Source organism: Zea mays, chromosome 3 (genome assembly GCF_902167145.1).
Source record: "Zea mays cultivar B73 chromosome 3, Zm-B73-REFERENCE-NAM-5.0, whole genome shotgun sequence".
Lineage (NCBI taxonomy): Eukaryota > Viridiplantae > Streptophyta > Magnoliopsida > Poales > Poaceae > Zea > Zea mays.
The window spans coordinates 208,139,600-208,163,161 of record NC_050098.1 but is presented as its reverse complement, the minus strand read 5'-3'; the positions used below and the strand labels follow the sequence as shown (position 1 = coordinate 208,163,161).

Sequence of the window (23,562 nt, the reverse complement as noted above, 5' to 3'; positions counted from 1 at the left end):
TGCAGTCGGTCGGCGTCGATCGCCCTGGTGGCCTCGTGTCGTGTCCGCGCCCCAGCCACAGATTCTCGCGATATGCATGACTGGATGGTGCGTACCAGCAGCGGACTCGAACACCCGGCGGACATGACGCAGAAACTCCGAAACAGATACGCGCGCGACAGGGGGGGGGGGGGGGGGGGGGGGGGGGTCGGGCGGGATCTATGTATCTGTATCTGCCGTTCGTGCGCGCGACAGACGCGACGCTTCTGCGAGACTTCACTACAGTCCCAGACTCCCAGTGAACGAACGCCCCGCCGCGCCAAACGGAGTGGATGAACAGCGAAGTGATGTCAGGTGCTCAATAATGCAGGCGCTTGGGCCGTTGGGCGGGCGCACACGACATTCCCGGAGGACGATCAACATGGTGTGGCGGCCTGGCGCGTTCCCGGCCGCTCTGCTGCTCTCATGTGGAACCACAATAATAGTATCATCATGGACGGGCCACTAACTACTTATTTGAAAAGGGGCCAACCTTTTGGCTGCATTGAATTGCACAGAACCATTCTCTCTCTCTCGCGATATCCAGCAGGAGGACAGCAGAACGTGGTCTGTCCGATTTGTTCCGGTTCAGATGGGTGGGAGGAGCGCCACGTTGACGTACGGGTCTGTGCAGATTCGTTTCCCGTTGTCTCACCCCTCCCCTTCTGAACCAGGTTGGTTGTGTTCCATCGAAAATATCGCACTACGTCAACCCACAGCACTATTCTTGCGTGGGCCCATACGTACAAACAACATAAAAAGAACATATGGCCACTGTCTGGCTCTGCCATCACTCTAATATGGCAACGGGTTCGTAAGCAGACGTGTAGTGCTGTGCTCCCGACGTATTTTTATTCGTTTTCCTCCTCCTTCGGTGGAATCAGACTGTCGCACTAGACTTGGAGACTTTTTTTTTACAAAAAAAATTGAAAGAAATGTAAACGCACCCAGTGCCAGTTTGCCAACTCCCCCACCCACCAAACTGCGTCCCAAAACAGAAAGGAGTCAAAGCACACCTAATGCCCAACGAAGAGGCCGGGGGCAATAAAAAAAGGTTAAACGTAAAATAGCAGCAGCCTACGGAAGAATCTAGAACCGCTGCAATCAACCGCCTTATGAGTACACTACAGGGTCAATCAATCATAGCGGTAGAGGACAAAAGCCACAACAAGTCTGCTATTCCTTCCCTCTTGAAAATAAAAAAAAAACCGACTTCAACTAAGATGATTCATGGTTGCTGATGCTTTATTTGACAGGTCCGTTTTGGTATGTTATTAGCCGCTGCGGTGATTGCTTGGCTGCCTGTTGTTTACTACGCTCGAGAGGATTCGCCAGCTTTTACGGAGCTATGATAACGACGAACCCTATCACGCTTGCTACACACGCTGAGCGCAGCGTGTAGATAAAAGTAGTAGCGGAAGCGGCCAAAGTAAAAAAAAATATTGATATGAATCACACGTTCATCGTGATGCAGTACAGTTGTATTAAAACCTGCCGAGGCCCCCGGCCGGAGCTTTTGGGTGTTATTGCCGAAATCGCACGTAAAGCTGGCAAGCAAGGAGCCAATCAGGATCGAGAGATGTGTGCGCGGAAATGGCCGAGAAGGTGTGCGTGCGAAAGAAACGGCCGAAAGAGGAAAAAAAGGACTGGCACTAAATGACTAAACGATAGCCTCTGCTGACTCTGTCTGATCTGATCAGACAGTTGGACGCCTCTTCGTCAAAAACGCTGCAGGTTGGCGTGCGGTATTCGAACACGCAGCATCGACCCACGCCCCTCCATTCTTCTCGCGGTTTGTCAGGCTCGCTCCGTCGCTCGCTGTCAAGCTACAGTTTGCGTGCGTGCGTGCGTGCTCTCGTCGCGCCATGCAGATGCATCACCACCGCCGCGCCGCCTCGGTTGAACCTGAAACGACCTGCTGGTGGGCGGCGGCGATCGCCAGTTCGCCGCCTGCTGGTGAGTGCGGCGTGCGGTGAGGATGGATGAATCCGCGCCCAGAAACGAACGACCCCGAATAGTAGACGGACCGACGGAGAGAGTCTCGCCTTTGTCGGCAAATACGTCCAGAACGCGGCCGTCCATCGGTTCGTCCGGGAACCGAAAGCAACAAGAGCGACGCCGACGCGGAGAGGCACGGCTCCGGCGCCCCGGATCAGGCAGCTTCGTCGTCACAGCAGTATCTCCGCGGCGCGACGGAGCCCTACTGGACGCACGTGCGAGTGGGACTCCGGGCAAGCAAGTGGGTACGCGCGCCGGTCGGCACTCAGCACAGAGAAAGAGAAAAAGAAGGCGCGAGGTGCCGGTGCGCCTCTCGCCGCGCGAGGTGCCGGTGAGCCCGGGGCCCTGCATCCATCATCCACTTCCACTGGCACCAGCGCGCAGCTGGTTTGGTCGGTCGGCGGTGCCCCGCCTGCGCCACGTGGCGCCACGCCGGAGCACGCGGCTGGTGAGTGGTGGCCGTGACCGTGATCTATCTACCACCAGTTATTACGCCCTTTATTATCCGTCGCCTTGTGGTCAGTGTCGCGCGTCCTCTTCGCCTCCAGACTCCAGTCCACAAACAGGAGCTCTCAGCCAAGCGCCCACGACAGTAAACAACGCGGCGCCGCCACCGGTTTCTTTTGCCGAAGGAAGGCGGCAGGGAGATATAGCACGCTACAGCCGCAGCCCGCAGGCAAGCACCGCGGTCCGTGGCTAGGCTACACCTACACCAGATCTTCTTAGCTGGGGACCAAGCAAAGCAAGCAAGGCTACCCGCAACCGCCAACTGACCGCTGTAGCGGAGACGATGGCAGCCGCCGCGCCCTCCTCGTCCTCGTCCTCGTCCGCGCGGGCGCGCGCGCGCGCGCCGCCCCGGCCATTGCATCCCCTCGCCCGCGGCGGCCCCGAGCGCGAAGAAATGGAGGCCGTCGCGGCGACCCACCCCGGCGCGCCACCGATGCGGCGCAAGGGGAGGAAGCAGAAGCAGGTGAGGACTGGACTGGACTGGACACATCGGTGTCTGCCTCCGATCCGTGTGCTTTTGCTTCGTTGCCGCTTCTGTTTGTTTTGTCGATCGTGGTGCTGGTGCTTAACTCGAGCGGTGCTCACTCGTGCCGTCCGGACCTACTACGCAGCTGTGGCCCAGGACCGTGCTGCGGAAGTGGCTCAACATAAGGTCGCCGGAGTCCGACTTCAGCGCCGACGAGGGCGACACCACCGGCGACGACACCGACAGCGAGGTCGATTACGAAGGTGTGTGATCCATTCACTTCCAAATTTCCAGCCGACCCTCCCTCCCACCTTCACCATTCATTTAACCTTTTTGGCTTTTGCACATGGCCTGTATAACTGCTTGCTTAGTTCGGTTTCCAAAACCAGCATCTTCCCGTGATGACGAAGGCGAGCTAAATTAATACATTCCGTTGTGCCCTTTCATGAACGGTCGGACAATGCTTCGTCTTTGATCCTGCCCCCCCCCCCCCCCCCCCCCCCCCCCCCCCCCCCCCCCCCCCCCCCCCCCACCCCACACACACACACACACAGTTCCCGCGTGGAAACTGATCTGATATCACAACTTTTTTCTTGCCATGCTTCATTGTTCTGTAGCACGGAAAAAGAACTGACCTGAACAATTAGTAAAATGGAAGCTACTTTTGCTTCCAACCAATATGGGTCGACTCTTTCCCTGATGCTTACATGTATGTAACAAACTGCACGATTCCCTTCTCCGTAATGTTCCAGTTTATTTTGGCTTTTGGGCCTTGGGAGGGAGGGGGTACAGATCAAAGCTGGAAGTGGATCCCAAGAGCTTGGAAAACGACTTCACGTTTACTCATTGAAACACGACACAACGAGTTGATTCTACGGTTGTTTGGTCCCTCTTGGTTTTGTGTTTCTAAGCTATTCCTTTCGCCTTGGCATATTCCTTCCTTTCTCAGGAATGAAACAAAAGATGGGCGTCTATTTCGATGAACTACCGGAGTACAATGTTATTCCTCGTGGTTTCCAAAACGATAAGATCTCCCACTTTATTTTTATATCCTGCATTTTGTTTACGAGTTGTAAAAGAAAAGGAAGGTCCGAATCTGATTGCACGAAATACAGTTGCAGCACATGGTAGCTTACAAAAAAGCGGGTAACTTTCTGAAAAGGGAAAACAGGGAGCATAATGCTGCACTTCACTTTGTTGGCGGTGATTTCAGGTTTTAAAATTATTGGTCTACTTTAGCCAAAGCGACATTGCGTTAGATCGCATCTCTTTTTTTTGGGGGGAGGTTTGGATCTTGTGCTGATTTTGATCGGTGTGGAAGATCAAAGTCTAACAGTCTACATGTAATGGACCTTGAGCAGAGATGTGCGCATGGGAGCGCAAGTTGCACGATGAGGAGAGGAGCGTCCGAGGATTCGGTGCTGAGGCTATTGGTAATTACTTGTGGTTGTTATCATATTAGCTATTATATCTGACAGCAAATGTGCTTCTTTTTTTAGTGGTATTATTCGCAAACAAACAAGAGGAAGCGCTAAGTCACTGTGCATGAAATTTTGGTCACTGAAGATTCATACTGGTTTGATTATTTCAAGGAGATATAATATGTACATCATGCTATTTCTATGAAACAAATATCATACCCCTTGTGTTAGGACATGTTCGGTTTGATATCAATCCATGTGAGGGCTTGTTCGGTTTATTCCCATTCCATATGGATTGGAGTGGATTGAGGTGAATTTTGACTTGGTATGGATTTAATTCGACTCAATCTCACTCAATCCACGTGAATTAACTACAAAACGAACAAGCCCAGAATTAGGTGGGATTGAGTGAGGTTAGATCCCAAGCAAATCAAAGTTCTTAATTTTTTCCAATCTCATCCAATCCATGTGGAATGAGAATAACAAAACAAGGCCTTAGGAAGTTTTTGCGACGGTTTAGGGATGAGTATAAGCTTTGGTGCCTATCCAGAGCTACAAAACTTCATGCTCTCGGATTGAACAGGATAGGAGCTTTTGGACGAGTCTTTTCGTTGTTGTTTGGTCGTTAAAAGTATTTTTCGTAATCTTGTTGTGAAGTGTTTCCAACCTTCCTAGTGTATGGTCCTTGCATGAGTTCTAATGTATATGGACCATTTTTTCCTCTCTATAATAAAAAGATATGCAGCTCTCCTGCATATTTGATAAAAAGCAAATACCATACTAAGCATATTTTTTATTTTTAAAAAGAAAAAGGGGTTTCCTTAGTTTCCCCCCTCCTCATAGTAAGTTTTTAACCACCATGTGAACTGTTAGATTTCCAATGCATGCAGCACACTGACAAACTAAGATGTACTGCTAGCCTGTCGTATGATCACTAATTTCAGATAAGTATCTCTAAAGCCCCTTTGGAGCATACACGCTCATGCATTGAAGTAAAAATATACACTTGCTGAATAGTGCATAAACCTTTCCGTATGCACTGATACAATCTACTAAATATGTAGGAAACCAATTGGGGGTGGTTCCTTGTGGCCTTCGTAGAAGGCGCAAGTCAGAGACCCTTCGTGCTCAGTATATTGATGTCAGGGAGCTCAGGTATGTATTGCTCCCCTTAAACAACTTTTGAATCTACTAGACTGTTTCTCGGCAGTATTTTAGGTTACTTGAATGGCTACTAGTTTGTTCATAGATCTTGCCTACCACAAACATAAACCAGTAGTCACTACTGCATCTGGAACCAAATAAATGGCGTTTGGTTCATCACTGTTCCTGATGTTGGCTTGATGCAGGATTTGTGCTGGAACATGGAATGTTGCAGGCAGACTTCCACCTAATGACTTGGATATCCAAGAATGGTTGGATATGGAAGAGCCAGCTGATATATATGTTCTTGGGTAAATTACCAAATCCCTCAAAAAGTCATATTAAATACAAATATACAATGGAAATCAAATTTTTATCTGTCATATGTCTTCTTCGCTCATCTCTAACAAATGTTTTGCCCCATACGATACAAGATGCAATTATTTTTATACGTTAGTCTCTAATAATATAACTGTTGTTTCTTTTGTTTTATTTAGTAAGTGGATTTGATTATCTTTCAGATTTCAAGAAATTGTTCCACTAAATGCTGGGAATATATTTGGCGCTGAAGACAACCGCCCTGTAGCAATGTGGGAGCATATTATTCGTGAAACTTTGAATAAGATCAGCCCAGATAAACCCAAATATAAATCTCACAGTGATCCTCCTTCTCCGTCAAGGTTCAAGCCATCTGATGATGCTTTTGTTATGGAAGATGAACTTATTAGTGAGTCTGATAGTGAAGGTGATGGGGAGGTGCACCCATTGAACGAACAAGATTTGGTCGACTCTGTTGATGGCATTCATGGTAACAAATGTGAACCTCAAACAATTTTACAAGATGAAGAGTTCAGCAGGTTGCCTTCAGTGAAGACTTTTGACAGATCCAATAACCTAAGTTTTAAAGAATCTAATTTGGAAGAGAAGATCTGCCAGAAGATATTAACTAAAACATTCAGTCACTCAGAGAGGCTTGGGATGATTTGGCCTGAACCACCATTGGATATGTTTGCCCAGTGTCTTCCAGACAGCACAAAGCCATTTGCTTCAGGAAAGGTTTTAAGATCATATTTGTCTTTCAAGTCGGTAAATGGAGATTCTGGTCCATTTGCTGAGGACAATTCAGTTCCTGATTTTTATATGAGCTGTGCAGCAGTTAAAAGAAAAAGGCCATACTTTGTAAGAATAATAAGCAAGCAGATGGTTGGAGTGTACCTATCAATATGGGTACGAAGAAGCCTCCGAAAGCACATTCAGAGTCTGAAAGTATCAACTGTAGGGGTTGGTGCTATGGGCTACATTGGTAATAAGGCAAGTTTCAATAAGCCACAATATTCTCAGATCCCTTTTTGTTCAATTCAAGAAACTCTGCTGTTTAAAAAAAACATGCTGTCTGAAACCTGAGTTTCAAATATAAGTATTCCCTCCGTCCTAAAACAGTATTTGTTTTAGCTTTTAGTTTTTATGTCTATATTCAAATGGATCTAGATACATATATAAAATACATACATCAAGTATTGTATGAATCTATTAATTTTCTAAAACGAATTTTAATTTGGGAATGAGGGAGTATTTGTCAGCTGGCTTGCAGTCACTTACCTAAACTACCGTAAACAACAACTGACATTTTTGTAGAGTATTTATGTTTTAGCACCAATTGTCTTCCAGTCTTTCCATTCTCATATCACTGGCATTTACTTTCCATCAATACACCAACACTACATTTGGAAAAGGGTATGCTAACCTCTTCTTACTTTGGCATGCTTCAGGGATCAATATCAGTAAGCATGTCCATATACCAAACACACTTTTGCTTTATATGTTGTCACCTGACCTCTGGAGAAAAGGAAGGAGATGAACTAAAAAGGAATGCTGATGTTCAAGAAATCCACCGAAGGACAATATTTAATCTAGTTTCGAGAGTCAACATGCCTAAAACGATATATGACCATGAGTGAGTAATAGTTGACAGGAACAAAGCATTATCTTTAGCCATTCTTGAATATTGCAATGCTATTAGAACTTTTGCTTTCATAGTTTACCAGTTCAGTTCATGGTAGCTAGATTTGGTGACGCATTGCAGTTCAGCTTGTTTCATCTAAGATTTTATATTTCTTGAATGCTTCAGAAGGATTGTATGGCTAGGTGATCTCAACTATAGGATCAACTTACCATATGAGAAGACACACGAACTCATATCCAAGCAGGACTGGAACAAATTGTTTGGGAAAGACCAGGTAGGCTTTTATGTTTTATCGCCACATTGCAAAATACCCTTTATTCATAAGTTCTAGCTCACCTTTCCATTCCCTTTAATGATAGCTGAAAGTAGAGCTGAAGAAGGGGCATCTGTTTGAAGGATGGACTGAAGGGGTCATCAACTTTCCTCCAACGTATAAGTACAAGGTTAACTCAGAAAAGTACATAAGTGATGATAACAAATCTGGAAGGAGAACACCTGCATGGTATATTTTGTTCTACATGATTTACGCCTTGCTAGTTATTTTCTTTTATTAATGAAATTATCATTGTAGAAGTTATGTTCGTATATCTAAAGCTACTGGTGGCGTGCAGTAACAGCAAACCCTCTCTTCTAACAATGTAGGTGTGACCGAATTCTTTCCCATGGTAAGGGTATGAGATTACTGTCATATAAGACAGTTGATCTCAGACTATCAGATCACCGCCCTGTGACTGCTGTGTACATGGCAGATGTGGAGGTTTTCTCTTCAAAAAAGCTGCAGAGAGCTCTGACCTTCACCGATGCAGAGGCTGAGGAACAGCTCTCCTTCGAGGAAGACAATGCTTCTGGAATATACAACCTTGGACTATATGAAAGTTCAAGGTAATCTTGGACACACATTGAAACAGACTTTATGCTTTTCTCAAGTATCCAAGGAAGAACAGGCAAGTTGGTAGTAGGTAGTCCTGTACAATTTTATCCAAAATATGGTCAGAGATTACGACTTAGTCCTGCTGCCCAGCATGTGCCTCTCTATTTTTCTGAGACCAGCAGTTGGTAGTAGGTAGTCCTGTACATTTTTATCCATGCTCTGACCATATTTTGAAATCAGATGACATGCATTTGCTGCTTTTGAGTACTGTGTACCTCATATGTGCAAAAATAATCTCTGACCATATTTTGAAATCAGATGTCATGTATTTTGCTGTTTTCCCCCTCCCCCTTTTTGAGGTGGTGTGCCTCATATGTGGAAACCTTTTAGCTGTAATTAAAAATGTTGGATACAGTAAATATTTCACACAGATTGTGACATTCTGTAATTTCACTTCCAGTGTAATTTTTCTTTCCTCTTTGACACCCCTACAGCAAATGTTGATATCAGCTTAACTTATTCATGTGTTTGTTATGTTACTGTGGAGCTGATTAGCTTTATACTTATTCCAACTGAAGTCGGTGGAGGTATTTATTTTGCACTTGCATTTCAAGCCGTGGCATCGACCAGTATTGAATGATGCAAAATAGTGGACCAAATCAGTGGACTATATTTAATATCTATAATTATTATTTAAACATTCGATGTGACAGTGAAGTTTACACCCCATTAGTAAGAGCCAAAGTTTTCAGCAAGGTTACCTGGTTGAAGCCGCAGCCGTTGATGCGGGCGCTGAGCCGGCCCCGGCGGAACGGACTGCCCGCCGTGTCCCGGTCATTCCCAACGCTGCGACTTCGACGCTAGGGCTAGTTTGAAAGCCACAAAAGTGGAGATAATGTGAGGGGCTAAAATCTATTCTTTATTTAATTTTAAATAAAAAGAGGATTTTAGCCTCTCTAATCCCCTCTGGTTTTTAAACTTCAAAACTAACCCTCCCTCGTTGTGCCGGGTTTCCGAAGATGAATGGCGGTGGGCTTCGAGTGCCCTGCACGGGCTCGTTCCCGCCAGTGAAGAGGCGCGTAAGAGATGCATTGTAGATTTCGCGGCCTTCAAAGAGATCAATCTTCAATACCAATAAACTTGGGATGAAGAAATCCTGACTCGATCTACTATAAAAAAAATTATTAGGCCTAATTTGGCGATAAAGGAATTAAAGGTGATTGATGACAGAGAAATATCAAGGATTCCCCCCTCCCCCCAACCCCTGGTCGCAAACCAGCCCTCAGATGCATCCCACTCCCTCCGATGAGTGGAGGCAGGGCCTATGGTAGTGGCGGCCTCGGCTACGCCCTTGGGACTTCTTGGCTTCAATGGATCGTGACCATAATTGCTCACCACCTATGCACTCACCAAAGCACATGCGGAGGCCGACGTGGCACCTACCTCGACACCATAGATCTTGGCGCCGAGGTAGGATTTAGGCGCCCGCCGACCTTTTCTTTCCCCGTTCTTTCACTTGCCCAAACGACGTGTCGTCGCCCCAACCTGGCGCCCCCGCGGCTCGCCGGCCCAACCGCGCCCCCACGCCCCCGTCGCCCACACGCGTGCCCTAGCAGCCACAACACATCAAGGTTGTAATAAGCGGCCTCTGCTTCTTCGGCGGCCTGAGACATAAACTTGTCCTCCTCCTCTTGCATTGTAATCTTGCCTCAGCTAACGTGATGAGCTCAGTCAACTTTGATGTGTCGTCCTCCTCTTCCCCATGTAATCCTGCCTCATCGAGCGCGATAAGCTCACTCAACCTTAATGTGTCCTCCTCCTCCATCAGTTCCATCGTCGCCATTTTTTCCTGAACGTATCTTGCACGAGCCTCATCTGCGATATAGTTCACGACACATCCAATTTCTGCAAATCTAATGGGACAAATAAGTTTGCAAAGACAAGATAAATACAATGTATAAACAAAACCAACATATCCTTTTTCTCACTCACTTGCACTCAGACGACCAACAAGATTCCCCAACATCTGTTTCTCGGCTCTAACCGCCTCCCATTCCCTTGCATCATGTGCTCTCTTCTCATTTGCCGCCTTCAATCTCCTCCGCTCAACACACATCGGGCTGTCATAACACATTGATTCCGCGAACCTACACATCTCCTGTCTGCGATCTTTAATGTAGGAATCAACGAGCTGAGATCCACAACTCATCTTCTGCCCCATTAGTCTCTTGGACTTTATTGTATGCATCACATCTTCTTTCTTGGCGTATATCTCCCAACTGCATTTCCTTGTCTGCTACATAAAAACAGTAAGTACGGATGGAACATTACAACTGATGCAATCAAAAACAAATACCAACCTCATCGTAATCTACCATATGTCCACAAAAATAGCCCACACCATGCTCGGAAGGAACTAATCCATACTTAAATTCAATACCACATTTGCAGAGTACTGGATCAGACTTCAACTCTTCTGTCCACTCATTTTTTCTTTTCCTTTGCCTCTGGCTCAGGCCAATGGGACCGAGGACCATACAACCACTCTCTGAAATTACACTTACGTCCATCATATGGCTGCAGGAGAATAAATTAGTAAATTTGTGCAAAATATAACAAATTTTTGGACATTCGATATGCACTCACATAATTACTGTTGGGACACAAGAAGTACTTCGTAGTGTCCTCACATAAGACATCACGATCTCCGCAATCGCACCGAGGCGGAGACTCTAGTCGTCTTTCTGTGGCTGAGTCCTTCTCATCCGTCATTGGTGGTGGGTTCGGGGGAGGACGCTTAAAACGCTCATGTGTATTTCTTCCGCTCAACCAATTAGCGAAAAGAAGATATTGAAAGGGAAATGTGCCCTTAGGCCATTTCTAGTATATTTTGGTGATTAAGTGTCCAACACATATTAAGTGGGTTATTATATGCCAAATGATGAATGAAGTGCAAATCAACAAGAAGGTATGTTTCTAGAATTAGTACATTTGTTTTGGGTACTAATGAAGTTACCTAAGTGCTAGAAACAGGAAAAGAAAAAGATAGGAAGAAAGTGCCTGTGTGCAGCCAAGACTCAGCACAGTCTGGCACACCGGACTGTCCGGTGCGCCAGGCTGGTCTCCGGCGAACTGGCCACTCTCGGGAAAACTTCGGTGGTGTACGGCTATAATTCACCGGACTATCCGGAGGTGCACCGGACTGTCCGGTGAGCCAACGGCCGCCAGCGCAACGGTCGGCCGCCAAATCCGCAGGTGACGCGTGGCCCGCTCCAAAGGTCGGCAGGGGGCACCGGACTATCCGGTGCACCAACGGGCCCGAAGCTGCAATGGTCGGCTGCGCCAGATTAGGAAGGAGATCGCGCACCGGACATGAACAGTGGTTGTCCGGTGGTGCACCGGACTGTCCAGTGCGCCACCCGGCAGAAGGCAACTTTGGCCTTCCAAGAATGCCTCCAACGGCTCCTAGCTGCCTTGGGGCTATAAAAGGGACCCCTAGGCGCATGGAGGAGTAATCAAGCATACTTTGAGCATTCTAAGTCTTCCACACTCCGTCTCCACGCACTTGATTGACTTTGTTAGTGATTTGAGCTCTGTTCTAGTAGTGAACTCGTTGTGCTTCATTCGAGCTCAAGTCTTGGCTTGTGTGTGTGTATTGCTGCAGATTTGTGTGTGTTGCTTCCCATCCTTACTCTTGTGCTTTCACCGTGATCTTTATTGTAAGGGCGAGAGACTCCAACTTGTGGAGATTCCTTGCAAACGGGAAAAGAGATAAGCAAAGAAAAGCTGTGGTATTCAAGTTGATCATTGGATCACTTGAAAGGGGTTGAGTGCAACCCTCGTCCATTGGGACGCCACAACGTGAAGGTAGGCAAGTGTTATACTTGTCGAACCACGGGATAAACTCACGTGTCTCTTGTGATTGTTTTTCTGTGATACTTGTGTTCGCAAGAGCTCGCTAGTTAGCCATACTAACACTTAACCAAGTTTTGTGGCTATTAGTTGTTGAATTTTACAGGATCACCTATTCACCCCCCTCTAGGTGCTCTCAATTGGTATCAAAGCCGTTCTCTTCACGAAAGGGACTAATCGCCCGAAGAGATGGATCTTAATGGAAAGGGGATGGTGGTCAACGACAAGGAGAAGGAGTCCTTCCTCAACGAGCCGAGGGACAACAAGCCCACTGACTCTGGCTCAAGTCATAAGAAGAAGGACAGGAAGAAGAAGAGGCACATCAAGAAGATCATCTACTACGACAGCGACGAGTCTTCTTCTTCTCCAAGAGACGACAACTACGACGAGAAAAAGAAACCGGTTAACTCAAAATTTTCATTTGATTATTCTCGTATTCCGTATAATTCCAATGCCCATTTGCTTTCTATTCCTCTTGGTAAACCTACACACTTTGATGGAGAGGACTACGCTTTTTGGAGTCACAAAATGCGTAGTCACCTTTTCTCTCTTCATCCTAGTATTTGGGAGATAGTTGATAATGGAATGCAATTTGATAGTACGGATAACCCTGTATTCATTAACGAACAAATTCATAAAAATGCACAAGCTACCACTATTTTGTTAGCATCATTGTGCAGGGATGAATACAACAAGGTGAGCGGCTTGGACAACGCCAAGCAAATATGGGACACCATCAAGATATCGCATGAGGGGAACGACGCCACCATGATCACCAAGATGGAGTTGGTGGAAGGCGAGCTGGGAAGGTTCGCAATGATCAGGGGAGAGGAGCCAACGCAAACATACAACAGGCTCAAGACCCTGGTCAACAAGATCAGGAGCTATGGAAGCACGAGATGGACAGACCACGATGTCGTCCGACTTATGCTCAGGTCTTTTACTGTCATTGACCCTCATCTTGTGAACCTAATCCGTGAGAATCTTAGGTACACAAAGATGACGTCCGAGGAGATACTCGGAAAGTTTGTGAGCGGGCGTATGATGGTCAAGGAAGCAAGATATGTTGATGATGCATTGAACGGTCCAATGCCCATCTATGAGCCTCAACCCGTTGCACTCAAGGCAACAAGCAGCAGCAAGGAGGCACTACCTAGCAAGGTGACACAAGTTGAGGCTGCCGGGCTAAATGAAGATGAAATGGCCCTCATCATCAAGCGCTTCAAGACGACGCTAAAAGGACGCAAGGAGCATCCCAACAAGAGCAAAGCAAGGGGAAAGCGCTCCTGTTTTAAATGTGGTAAGACAGGTCATTTTATACCAAATTGTACCGATAATGCTAATGACCAGGAACAAGAAAAAAGCGGGAAGAGGGAGAAGAAGAAGGCCTACAAGAAGGCGAAAGGTGAGGCACATCTTGGCAAAGAATGGGACTCGGATTGCTCTTCTTCCGACTTCGACGACGAATGACTCGCCGCCTCGGCCTTCAACAAGTCATCTCTCTTCCCCAACGAGCGTCATACTTGCCTCATGGCAAAGGAGAAAAAGGTAAGCGCTCGAGATACCCCTAAGTATACTACTTCAAGTGATGATGACTCTAGTGATGATGAAGTAGATTACACAAGCCTATTCAAGTGTTTAGATAGAACTAAAGTAGATAAAATCAATGAATTGATTGGTGCTTTAAATGAAAAGAATAGACTTTTAGAAAAGCAAGATGATATTTTATATGAAGAGCATGATAAGTTTGTAAGTGTGCAAAAGTCTCTTGCTTTAGAGGTTAAAAGGAATGAAATGCTTTCTTCGGAATTATCTGCTTGTCATGAAACTATGTCTAGCTTAAAGAGTATTAATGATGATTTAATTGCTAAGCTAGAAGTAGTTAATAAATCTAGTTCTTGTATAGAGCATGTTGTCATTTGTAATAGGTGTAAGGATTTTGATGTTGATGCATGTGTTGAACACCTTACTTCTATTACAAAATTAAATGGTGAAGTGGCAAGTCTTAATGACCAACTTAAGACTTGCAAAAATGACTTTGATAAGTTAAAATTTGCTAGGGATGCTTACACCGTTGGTAGACATCCCTCAATTAAGGATGGACTTGGCTTTCGAAAGGAAGCCAAGAACTTAACAAGCCAAAGGGCTCCCATTCCCAACAAGGAGAAAGGGAAGGCCCCTATAGCTAGTAGTAATCTAAAGAATCATGCTTTCATGTATAATGATAGAAAATTTTCTAGAATTTCTCATTATAATAGGAGTTATAATGCTTTTGATTCACATGCTATGATTGCTTCAAGTTCTAATGTTAATGGTAGGCCTAGGAGAAATTTTGTGTCTCATGCTCGTAGGAAAATGTGTAATAAACCTATCTCTGTCTTTCATGCTTGCAACACTACGTATGTTCTTTCATGTAAGTAATGAAAAAGTGGTTGCTAGAAAGATGGGGTCCAAATGCAAAGGAGACAAGACTTGCATTTGGGTCCCAAAGACTATTGTAACTAACCTTGTAGGACCCAACAAGAGTTGGGTACCTAAAACCCAAGCCTAAATTGTCTTGCAGGTTTATGCATCCGGGGGCTCAATCTGGATTATCGACAGCGGATGCACAAACCACATGATGGGGGAGAAGAAGATGTTCACTTCCTACGTCAAGAACAAAGATTCCCAAGATTCGATCATCTTTGGAGATGGGAATCAAGGCAAGGTTAAAGGTCTAGGAAAGATAGCCATTTCATCTGAGCATTCCATATCAAATGTGTTTTTAGTTGAATCGCTCGGATACAATTTATTATCTGTTAGTCAACTATGTAATATGGTATATAATTGTCTATTTACTAATGTAGATGTGTCTGTCTTTAGAAGGAGTGATGGTTCATTAGCTTTTAAGGGTGTACTAGACGGCAAACTCTACTTAGTTGATTTTTTGAAAGAAGAGTCCGTTCTAGATGCATGCTTAATTGCTAAGACTAGCATGGGCTGGCTGTGGCATCGCCGTCTAGCACATGTTGGGATGAAGAACCTTCATAAACTTCTAAAGGGAGAACATGTGTTAGGTCTAACCAATGTATTTTTTGAAAAAGATAGACCTTGTGCAGCTTGTCAAGCAGGCAAACAGGTGGGAAGCACTCATCACAGCAAGAATGTGATGACCACATCAAGACCTCTGGAGTTACTTCATATGGACCTCTTCGGACCCGTTGCCTACCTCAGCATTAGAGGAAGTAAGTATGGTTTAGTAATTGTTGATGATTTTTCCCGCTTCACTTGGGTATTCTTTTTGCAGGATAAAATAGAAACCCAAGGGACCCTTAAGCGTTTCCTAAGGCGGGCTAAAAATGAATTTGAGCTCAAGGTGAAAAAGATAAGAAGCGACAACGGGTCTAAGTTCAAGAATCTGCAAGTAGAGGAGTACCTTGAGGAGGAAGGCATCAAGCACGAGTTCTCCGCTCCCAACACAACACAGCAAAATAGTGTGGTAGAGAGGAAGAACATGACGCTTATTGACATGGCGAGGACAATGCTTGGAGAGTTCAAGACGCCTGAGCGGTTTTGGTCGGAAGCTGTGAACACAGCTTGCCACGCCATAAACCGGCTCTACCTTCATCGCCTCCTCAAGAAGACCTCGTATGAACTTCTGACTGGTAACAAACCCAACGTCTCATACTTTCGTGTATTTGGAAGCAAATGTTACATTTTGGTGAAGAAAGGTAGAAATTCCAAATTTGCTCCCAAAGCTGTAGAAGGGTTTTTACTAGGTTATGACTCAAATACAAAGGCGTATAGAGTCTTCAACAAATCATCGAGTTTGGTTGAAGTCTCTAGCGATGTTGTATTTGATGAGACTAATGGCTCTCCAAGAGAGCAAGTTGATCCTGATGATATAGATGAAGATGATGTTCCAATGGCCGCAATACGCACCATGGCGATTGGAGATGTGCGACCACAGGAACAACAAGAGCAAGATCAACCCTCTTCCTCAACGATGGTGCAACCCCCAACTCAATATGATGAACAGGTTTCTCAAGAGGAGGCGTGTGATCAAGGGGGAGCACAAGAAGACCCAGCTATGGAGGAAGAGGCACCACAGGTCCCTCCAACTCAAGTCCGAGCGACAATTCAAAGGAATCATCCCGTCGACCAGATTTAGGGTGATATAAGCAAGGGAGTAACTACTCGCTCAAGACTAGCTAACTTTTGTGAGCATTACTTGTTTGTCTCTTCTATTGAGCCTTTCAGGGTAGAAGAGGCCTTGCAAGATCCGGACTGGGTGTTGGCCATGCAGGAAGAGCTCAACAACTTCAAGCGAAATGAAGTTTGGACCCTGGTGCCACGTCCCAAGCAAAATGTTGTGGGAACCAAGTGGGTGTTCCGCAACAAGCAAGACGAGCACGGAGTGGTAACACGAAACAAGGCTCGACTTGTGGCAAAAGGTTATGCCCAAGTCGCAGGTTTGGATTTTGAGGAGATTTTTGCTCCTGTGGCTAGGCTAGAGTCTATTTGCATTCTATTAGCCTATGCCGCTCACCACTCTTTCAGGTTGTTCCAAATGGACGTGAAGAGCGCTTTCCTCAACTGGCCAATCAAGGAGGAGGTGTATGTGGAGCAACCCCCTGGCTTTGAGGATGAACGGTACCCCGACCATGTGTGTAAGATCTCTAAGGCGCTCTATGGACTTAAGCAAGCCCCAAGAGCATGGTATGAATGCCTTAGAGATTTTCTAATTGCTAATGCTTTCAAGGTTGGGAAAGCCGATCCAACTCTTTTCACTAAGACTTGTGATGGTGACCTATCTGTGTGCCAAATTTATGTCGATGACATAATATTTGGTTCTACTAACCAAAAGTCTTGTGAGAAGTTTAGCAGGGTGATGACACAGAAATTTGAGATGTCAATGATGGGCGAGTTGAACTATTTCCTCGGGTTCCAAGTGAAGCAACTCAAGGACGGCACCTTCATCTCCCAAACAAAGTACACGCAAGACTTGCTCAAGCGGTTCGGGATGAAGGATGCCAAGCCCGCAAAGACGCCAATGGGAACTGACGGACACGTCGACCTCAACAAAGGAGGTATGTCCGTTGATCAAAAGACATACCGGTCTATGATAGGTTCATTGCTTTATTTATGTGCTAGTAGACTAGACATTATGCTTAGCGTATGCATGTGTGCTAGATTTCAATCCGATCCAAGGGAATGTCACCTTGTGGCCGTTAAGCGGATTCTTAGATATTTAGTTGCTATGCCTTGCTTCGGGATCTGGTATCCAAAGGGGTCTACCTTTGACTTGATTGGATACTCAGACTCCAATTATGCTGGATGCAAGGTTGATAGAAAGAGTACATCAGGGACGTGCCAATTCCTAGGAAGGTCCGTGGTGTCTTAGAGTTCTAAGAAACAAACCTCCATTGCCCTATCCACCGCTGAGGCCGAGTATGTTGCCGTAGGACAGTGTTGTGCGCAACTACTCTGGATGAGGCAAACCCTCCAGGACTTTGGCTACAATCTGAGCAAAGTCCCACTCCTATGTGACAATGAGAGTGCAATCCGCATGACGGATAATCCTATTGAACACAGCCGCACTAAGCACATAGATATCCGACATCACTTTTTGAGAGACCACCAGCAAAAGAGAGATATCGAAGTGTTCTATATTAGCACCGAGAACCAGCTAGCCGATATCTTTACCAAGCCTTTAGATGAGAAAACCTTTTGCAGGCTACGTAGTGAGCTACATGTCTTAGATTCGCGTAACTTGGATTGATCTATAGCATACATGTGTTTTATGCCTTTGATCAAGTTACTTTATGCATTTATGAGATTTATGGTTTACTTCTGGTGCTCAAGTTGTGCAAGGGATCCCCGGACCTCTCAAGTCCATGTGTGAGTAATGCACATATTTAGGGGGAGAAGTGCTACAACTTGATCCTTTGAGACTAACATTTGTATTGAGTTTACTTAATGTAGCCTCAAAGGTGAATTGAAAGGGAAATGTGAACTTGGACCATGCAAAGACTTCCACTGCACTCCGGTATTAACTCTAAGTTCATATCTATGCTCTTATTGTCTTTTCGCTCTCAATTGACAATTTTGGTGAGGCAATAGGGTTAAAGGGCCAAGAATGATCTCGTTTTGGTGCTTAATGCCAAAGGGGGAGAAAATAAGGCCAAAGCAACTGGATCAGCTACCACTTGTGAAATTTTAAAAAAAGAGTAGAGTAGAACTTTTGATTTGTCAAAATACTCTTACTGTCAAAATTTGGTCTCTTGTGGGGAGAATGTTTGATTATGGGAAAAAGGGGGAGTTTTTGGCTCTTAATCATTTTTACTCTTGGATTATCTCTCTTTGTGCTCAAACAAGTGTGTTTGACTTAGAGATAGGAAAATGAATTTGATTTGCAAAAACAAACCAAGTGGTGGCAAAGAACGATCCAAATATGTCAAATCTTGTCAAAGACTATTTTTGTTCTAAATTGCATTGATGTTGCACTTCTATTTGTTGCTTTTTGGTGTATTAGCATAAATCACCAAAAAGGGGGAGATTGAAAGGGAAATGTGCCCTTGGGCCATTTCTAGTATATTTTGGTGATTAAGTGTCCAACACATATTAAGTGGGTTATTATATGCCAAATGATGAATGAAGTGCAAATCAACAAGAAGGTATGTTTCTTGACTTAGTACATTTGTTTTGGGTACTAATGAAGTTACCTAAGTGCTAGAAACAGGAAAATAAAAAGATTGGAAGAGAGTGCCTGTGTGCAGCCAAGACTCAGCACAGTCTGGCACATCGAAATGTCCGGTGGTGCACCGGACAGTGTCCGGTGCGCCAGGCTGGCCTCCGGCGAACTGGCCACTCTCGGGAAAACTTCGGCGATGTACGGCTATAATTCACCGGACTGTCCGGTGAGCCAACGGCCGCCAGCGCAACGGTCGGCCGCCAAATCCACGGGTGACGCGTGGCCCGCTCCAATGGTCGGTAGGGGCCACCGGACTGTCCGGTGTGCACCGGACAATGTCCGGTGCGCCAACGGGCCCGAAGCTGCAAGGGTCGGCTACGCCAGATTAGGAAGGAGATCGCGCACCGGACATGAAAAGTGGTTGTCCAGTGGTGCACCGGACTGTCCGGTGCGCCACCCGACAGAAGGCAACTTTGGCCTTCCAAGAATGCCTCCAACGGCTCCTAGCTGCCTTGGGGCTATAAAAGGGACCCCTAGGCGCATGGAGGAGTAACCAAGCATACTTTGAGCATTCTAAGTCTTCCACACTCCGTATCCGCGCACTTGATTGACTTTGTTAGTGATTTGAGCTCTGTTCTAGTAGTGAACTCGTTGTGCTTCATTCGAGCTCAAGTCTTGGCTTGTGTGTGTGCGTATTGCTGCGGATTTGTGTGTGTTGCTTCCCATCCTTACTCTTGTGCTTTCACTCTGATCTTTATTGTAAGGGTGAGAGACTCCAACTTGTGGAGATTCCTTGCAAACGGGAAAAGAGATAAGCAAAGAAAAGCCGTGGTATTCAAGTTGATCATTGGATCACTTGAAAGGGGTTGAGTGCAACCCTCGTCCATTGGGACGCCACAACGTGGAGGTAGGCAAGTGTTATACTTGCCGAACCACAGGATAAACTCACATGTCTCTTGTGATTGTTTTTCTGTGATACTTGTGTTCGCAAGAGCTCGCTACTTAGCCATACTAACACTTAACCAAGTTTTGTGGCTATTAGTTGTTGAATTTTACAGGATCACCTATTCACCCCCCTCTAGGTGCTCTCAGATATTGAGGGTCAAATTTATCAGTGTCGTCGATCCACTGGAAAAAACACCTCAAGTGATCCTACAGAAATGGAATGAAGCATTAGTACACATGTAGTAAACATCAATAACACACAAATCATGAGCTACATATGTTAAAACTGTCACAAGTGTAGAAGCAGCGAGCAACCGTGTCTGGATGTTTGTATTGACATACCTAAATCGGTCTGCCACAGTCACAATTAGGCACAAGAATACCAGGATGAACATGAGCATCCTTACTAGATACATCCGGATATAATTCTCAAGGACGACCTTTCTTCTGCCACAACGACTCCTGATACATGTATTTCATCTAAGAAACGATTATATATGAACACAACTATATAGAAATAACAGAAATGATTTTAACTTATAAATACACGTATTTAAAAAACTATCTAACAAACTGTAGTCACCATATGAACCATATATCCTAGGAATCATAATTAATAGCAATATGAGCAACAATCAAAACTAATTAATCGAAACCATACAACGCAATATACGTAACAAAATGAATCAGTGAGACAACATACCTTGGTCTACAAAGTTTTCTAACTCGAATACGAAGATTGGAGCACCTTTGGGCGGTATGGAAGAAGATTCAAATGGCTGGGCATAGCTCTCTGCAAGAAAATGGTTGATTTATAGGCCTTCCTAGCTCGGCATCAAGATCTGTGGCGTCTAACTCGATGCCAAGATATGTGGCGCCGAGCTAGGGGCCACGTCGGTGCCTCGCGAGCTCTCCGTGCCAGCTGGGCAGGTTGCTCAGCGCCATAGGCTACGGTGTCGAGTTGTGTTACCTCGGCGCCATAGCCTATGGCGTCGAGCAACGGGTCCAAAATCAGAATTAAGTCATTTAGGGGTCTAAACGTGATTTTTTTTGAAAAAGGACTAAAATACAAAAAAGTGGGTAAGAAGATGGATCTTGAGCCTCCTCGGCTAGATCCATCTCTCCATCTCCCGTTTTGGCTGAGGGGTGACTGGTTCCACGCGTCGGGACATGGGGTGGTGGGTCATCCGACGAAAGCGTTGCCCGCTTATGGGCGGACGACGATGACGCTTATGGGCGCCACTCCTATCCTATTGAGGGTGTCGTCCTTTGGATCCCCCGCCCTCCGTGTGGCGGTGTGGGTGTCCTCTCCTCAACCACCTTGGGGTTTCACGTTGGTTGGTCGGCCAACGTCTGTACTCTTGTGATTGGGGCCTGTTGGGTTTGTGCGTCTGTGGATGGCAGAAGGTGGCAACGCGCGGCGGCTTGGCAGAGTGGCATCGGCGGTGTCTGTCTCTGTAGCTTTCTCCATGTTGTTGGCGACATCGCTGCTCTACTGGTCTTCGGAAGAAACTCTGCTTGGATTGTTTTAGATGGGCGACGGGTGGTGATTCGGCGTCGTTTCTCCCTCTTGAAGGCGCTGTCCAGAAGACCTTCAATTTGCGTGGTTGTCGACAATATGTTGGTCTTTTGTCACTCAGCTTGACTTGGTGGTGCTTGGGCCTTTGTTGCTTTGGGCGTTTGCTTGCTTCCGGTGCTTGGCGCTATAGTTCTAGGCTCGTTGGTGAAGAATCAGAGCTGCCTCGCGTGGGTTGTGTCGAGGCTTGGCAACGATGGTGCGCCGCGGCCTTCCTTGCGTGCTAGTGTTTGGGTGTAGGCATCATCGAGTTCCTTTGGTTGTCCACAACCCGTCATGGAAGTCGGAGTTGCTCGTCCCTCGTGTTGAGCTCGACAACGATGACTTTGAATGAGCTTTATGTGTGGGGTTGTCATTGTCTGGGTTGTTTGTGGGGACTTTTGCCGATTTCTCCGTTGTGCGCTCTGTGTAGGTTTTGGGCCCGATTTTTTTTCTTAAAACCGGGTCAATTCCATTCTTTTTAATTGAGAGGTAGCTCCTGCCATTACTGTTGGGGACCATAATTAGGGGTACCCCCAAGACTCCTAATCTCAGCTGGTAACCCCCATCAGCACAAAGCTGCAAAGGCCTGATGGGTGCGATTAAGTCAAGGCTCGGTCCACTCAAGGGACACGATCTCGCCTCGCCCGAGCCCAGCCTCGGGCAAGGGCAGCCGACCCCGGAGGATTTACGTCTCGCCCGAGGACCCCCTCCAGCAACGGACACACCTTCGGTTCGCCCGAGGCCCAGTCTTCGCCAAGAAGCAACCTTGGCCAAGTCACCACGCCGACCGACCGTATCGCAGGAGCATTTAATGCAAAGGTGGCCTGACACCTTATCCTGACGCGCGCCCTTCAGTCGACAGAGCCGAAGTGACCGCAGTCACTTCGCCGCTCCACTGACCGGCCTGACAAGAGGACAGCGCCGCCTGCGCCGCTCCGACTGTTGTGCCAATCGACAGAGTGAGGCTGACAGCAGCCAAGTCCGGCCTCAGGCGCCATAGGAAACTCTGCATCGCCCGACCCCAGGGCTCGGACTCGGGCTCGGCCCCGGAAGACGACGAACTCCGCCTCGCCCGATCCTAGGGCTCGGACTCGGGCTTGGTCCCGAAAGACGACGAACTCCGCCTCACTCGACCCCAGGGCTCGGACTCGGGCTCAGCCCCGGAAGACGACGAACTCCGCCTCGCCCGATCCCAGCGCTCGGTCCCGGAAGACGACGAACTCCGCCTCGCCCGACCCCAGGGCTCGGACTCGGGCTCGGCCCCGGAAGATGACGAACTCCGCCTCGCCCGACCCCAGGGCTCGGACTCAGCCCTGGCCTCAGCCGACGGTCTCCGCCTCGCCCGACCCAGGGGCTCGGACTCGACCTCAACCTCCGAGGAGCCTCCACCTCGCCCAACCCAGGGCTCGGACCGACCACGTCACAGGAGGCGCCATCATTACCCTACCCCAAGCTAACTCAGGCTATGGGGAACAAGACCGGCGTCCCATCTGGCTCGCCCCGGTAAACAAGTAATAATGGCGCCCCACATGCTCCATGACGACGACGGCTCTGAGCCCCCTTACGAAAGCAAGGAGACGTCAGCAAGGACTCAATAGCCCCGACAGCTGTCCTTCCGCTAGGCTCCAGTGCTCCTCCGACGGCCACGACACCACACGAACCGGGTGCCAAAACCTCTCCGGCTGCCATGACGGCATGTACTTAGGGCACTAGCTCTTCTCTGCTAGACACGTTAGCACACTGCTACACCTCCCATTGTACACCTGGATCCTCTCCTTACGCATATAAAAGGAAGGTCCAGGGCCCTCTTACAGAGGGTTGGCCACGCGGGGAAGGACGGGACGGCGCTCGCGTAAGCCTCTCGCTCCCTCCCGCGTGGACGCTTGTAACCCCCTACTGCAAGCGCACCCGACCTGGGCACGGGACAAACACGAAGGCCGCGGGTTTCCCCTTTTACGCCTGTCTCCCTCCGGCTTTCTCCCCCCTTCGCGCTCCGTCTCGCGCCGACCCATCTGGGCTGAGGCACGCGGCGACAATTTACTCGTCGGTCCAGGGACCCCTCGGTGTCGAAACGCCAACAGTTGGCG

General features: G+C 47.1%; 1 protein-coding gene across 2 annotated transcripts; it reads left to right on the top strand.

Annotated features, from left to right (window-relative positions):
- The first annotated feature begins 2,557 nt into the window (after nt 1–2,557).
- Nucleotides 2,558–8,921, top strand: LOC103651263 (type I inositol 1,4,5-trisphosphate 5-phosphatase 1-like). Of its 2 annotated transcripts, XM_008676881.4 has the most exons (11): nt 2,558–2,986; nt 3,135–3,252; nt 3,939–4,202; nt 4,351–4,422; nt 5,475–5,565; nt 5,760–5,864; nt 6,075–6,864; nt 7,323–7,507; nt 7,682–7,790; nt 7,876–8,018; nt 8,159–8,921. In XM_008676881.4, the coding sequence occupies exons 3-11, from the start codon at nt 4,169–4,171 to the stop codon at nt 8,400–8,402; spliced, it is 1,773 nt and encodes a 590-aa protein (XP_008675103.1). In that variant the 5' UTR covers nt 2,558–2,986; nt 3,135–3,252; nt 3,939–4,168; the 3' UTR covers nt 8,403–8,921. The 2 variants fall into 2 exon arrangements, with proteins under 2 accessions (XP_008675103.1, NP_001332938.1); NM_001346009.1 differs by lacking the exon at nt 3,939–4,202 and having other exon boundaries at nt 2,723–2,986; nt 8,159–8,623.
- The last annotated feature ends 14,641 nt before the right edge of the window (nt 8,922–23,562 follow it).

Bases quoted from the DNA above. Each gene is read 5' to 3' on its own strand.
- LOC103651263 (NM_001346009.1), top strand. From the start codon at position 2,807: ATGGCAGCCGCCGCGCCCTCCTCGTCCTCGTCCTCGTCCGCGCGGGCG. The intron at 4,423-5,474 runs GTAATTACTTGT...CTAAATATGTAG, and splicing joins ATTCGGTGCTGAGGCTATTG to GAAACCAATTGGGGGTGGTT. The intron at 7,508-7,681 runs GTGAGTAATAGT...TGAATGCTTCAG, and splicing joins AAAACGATATATGACCATGA to AAGGATTGTATGGCTAGGTG.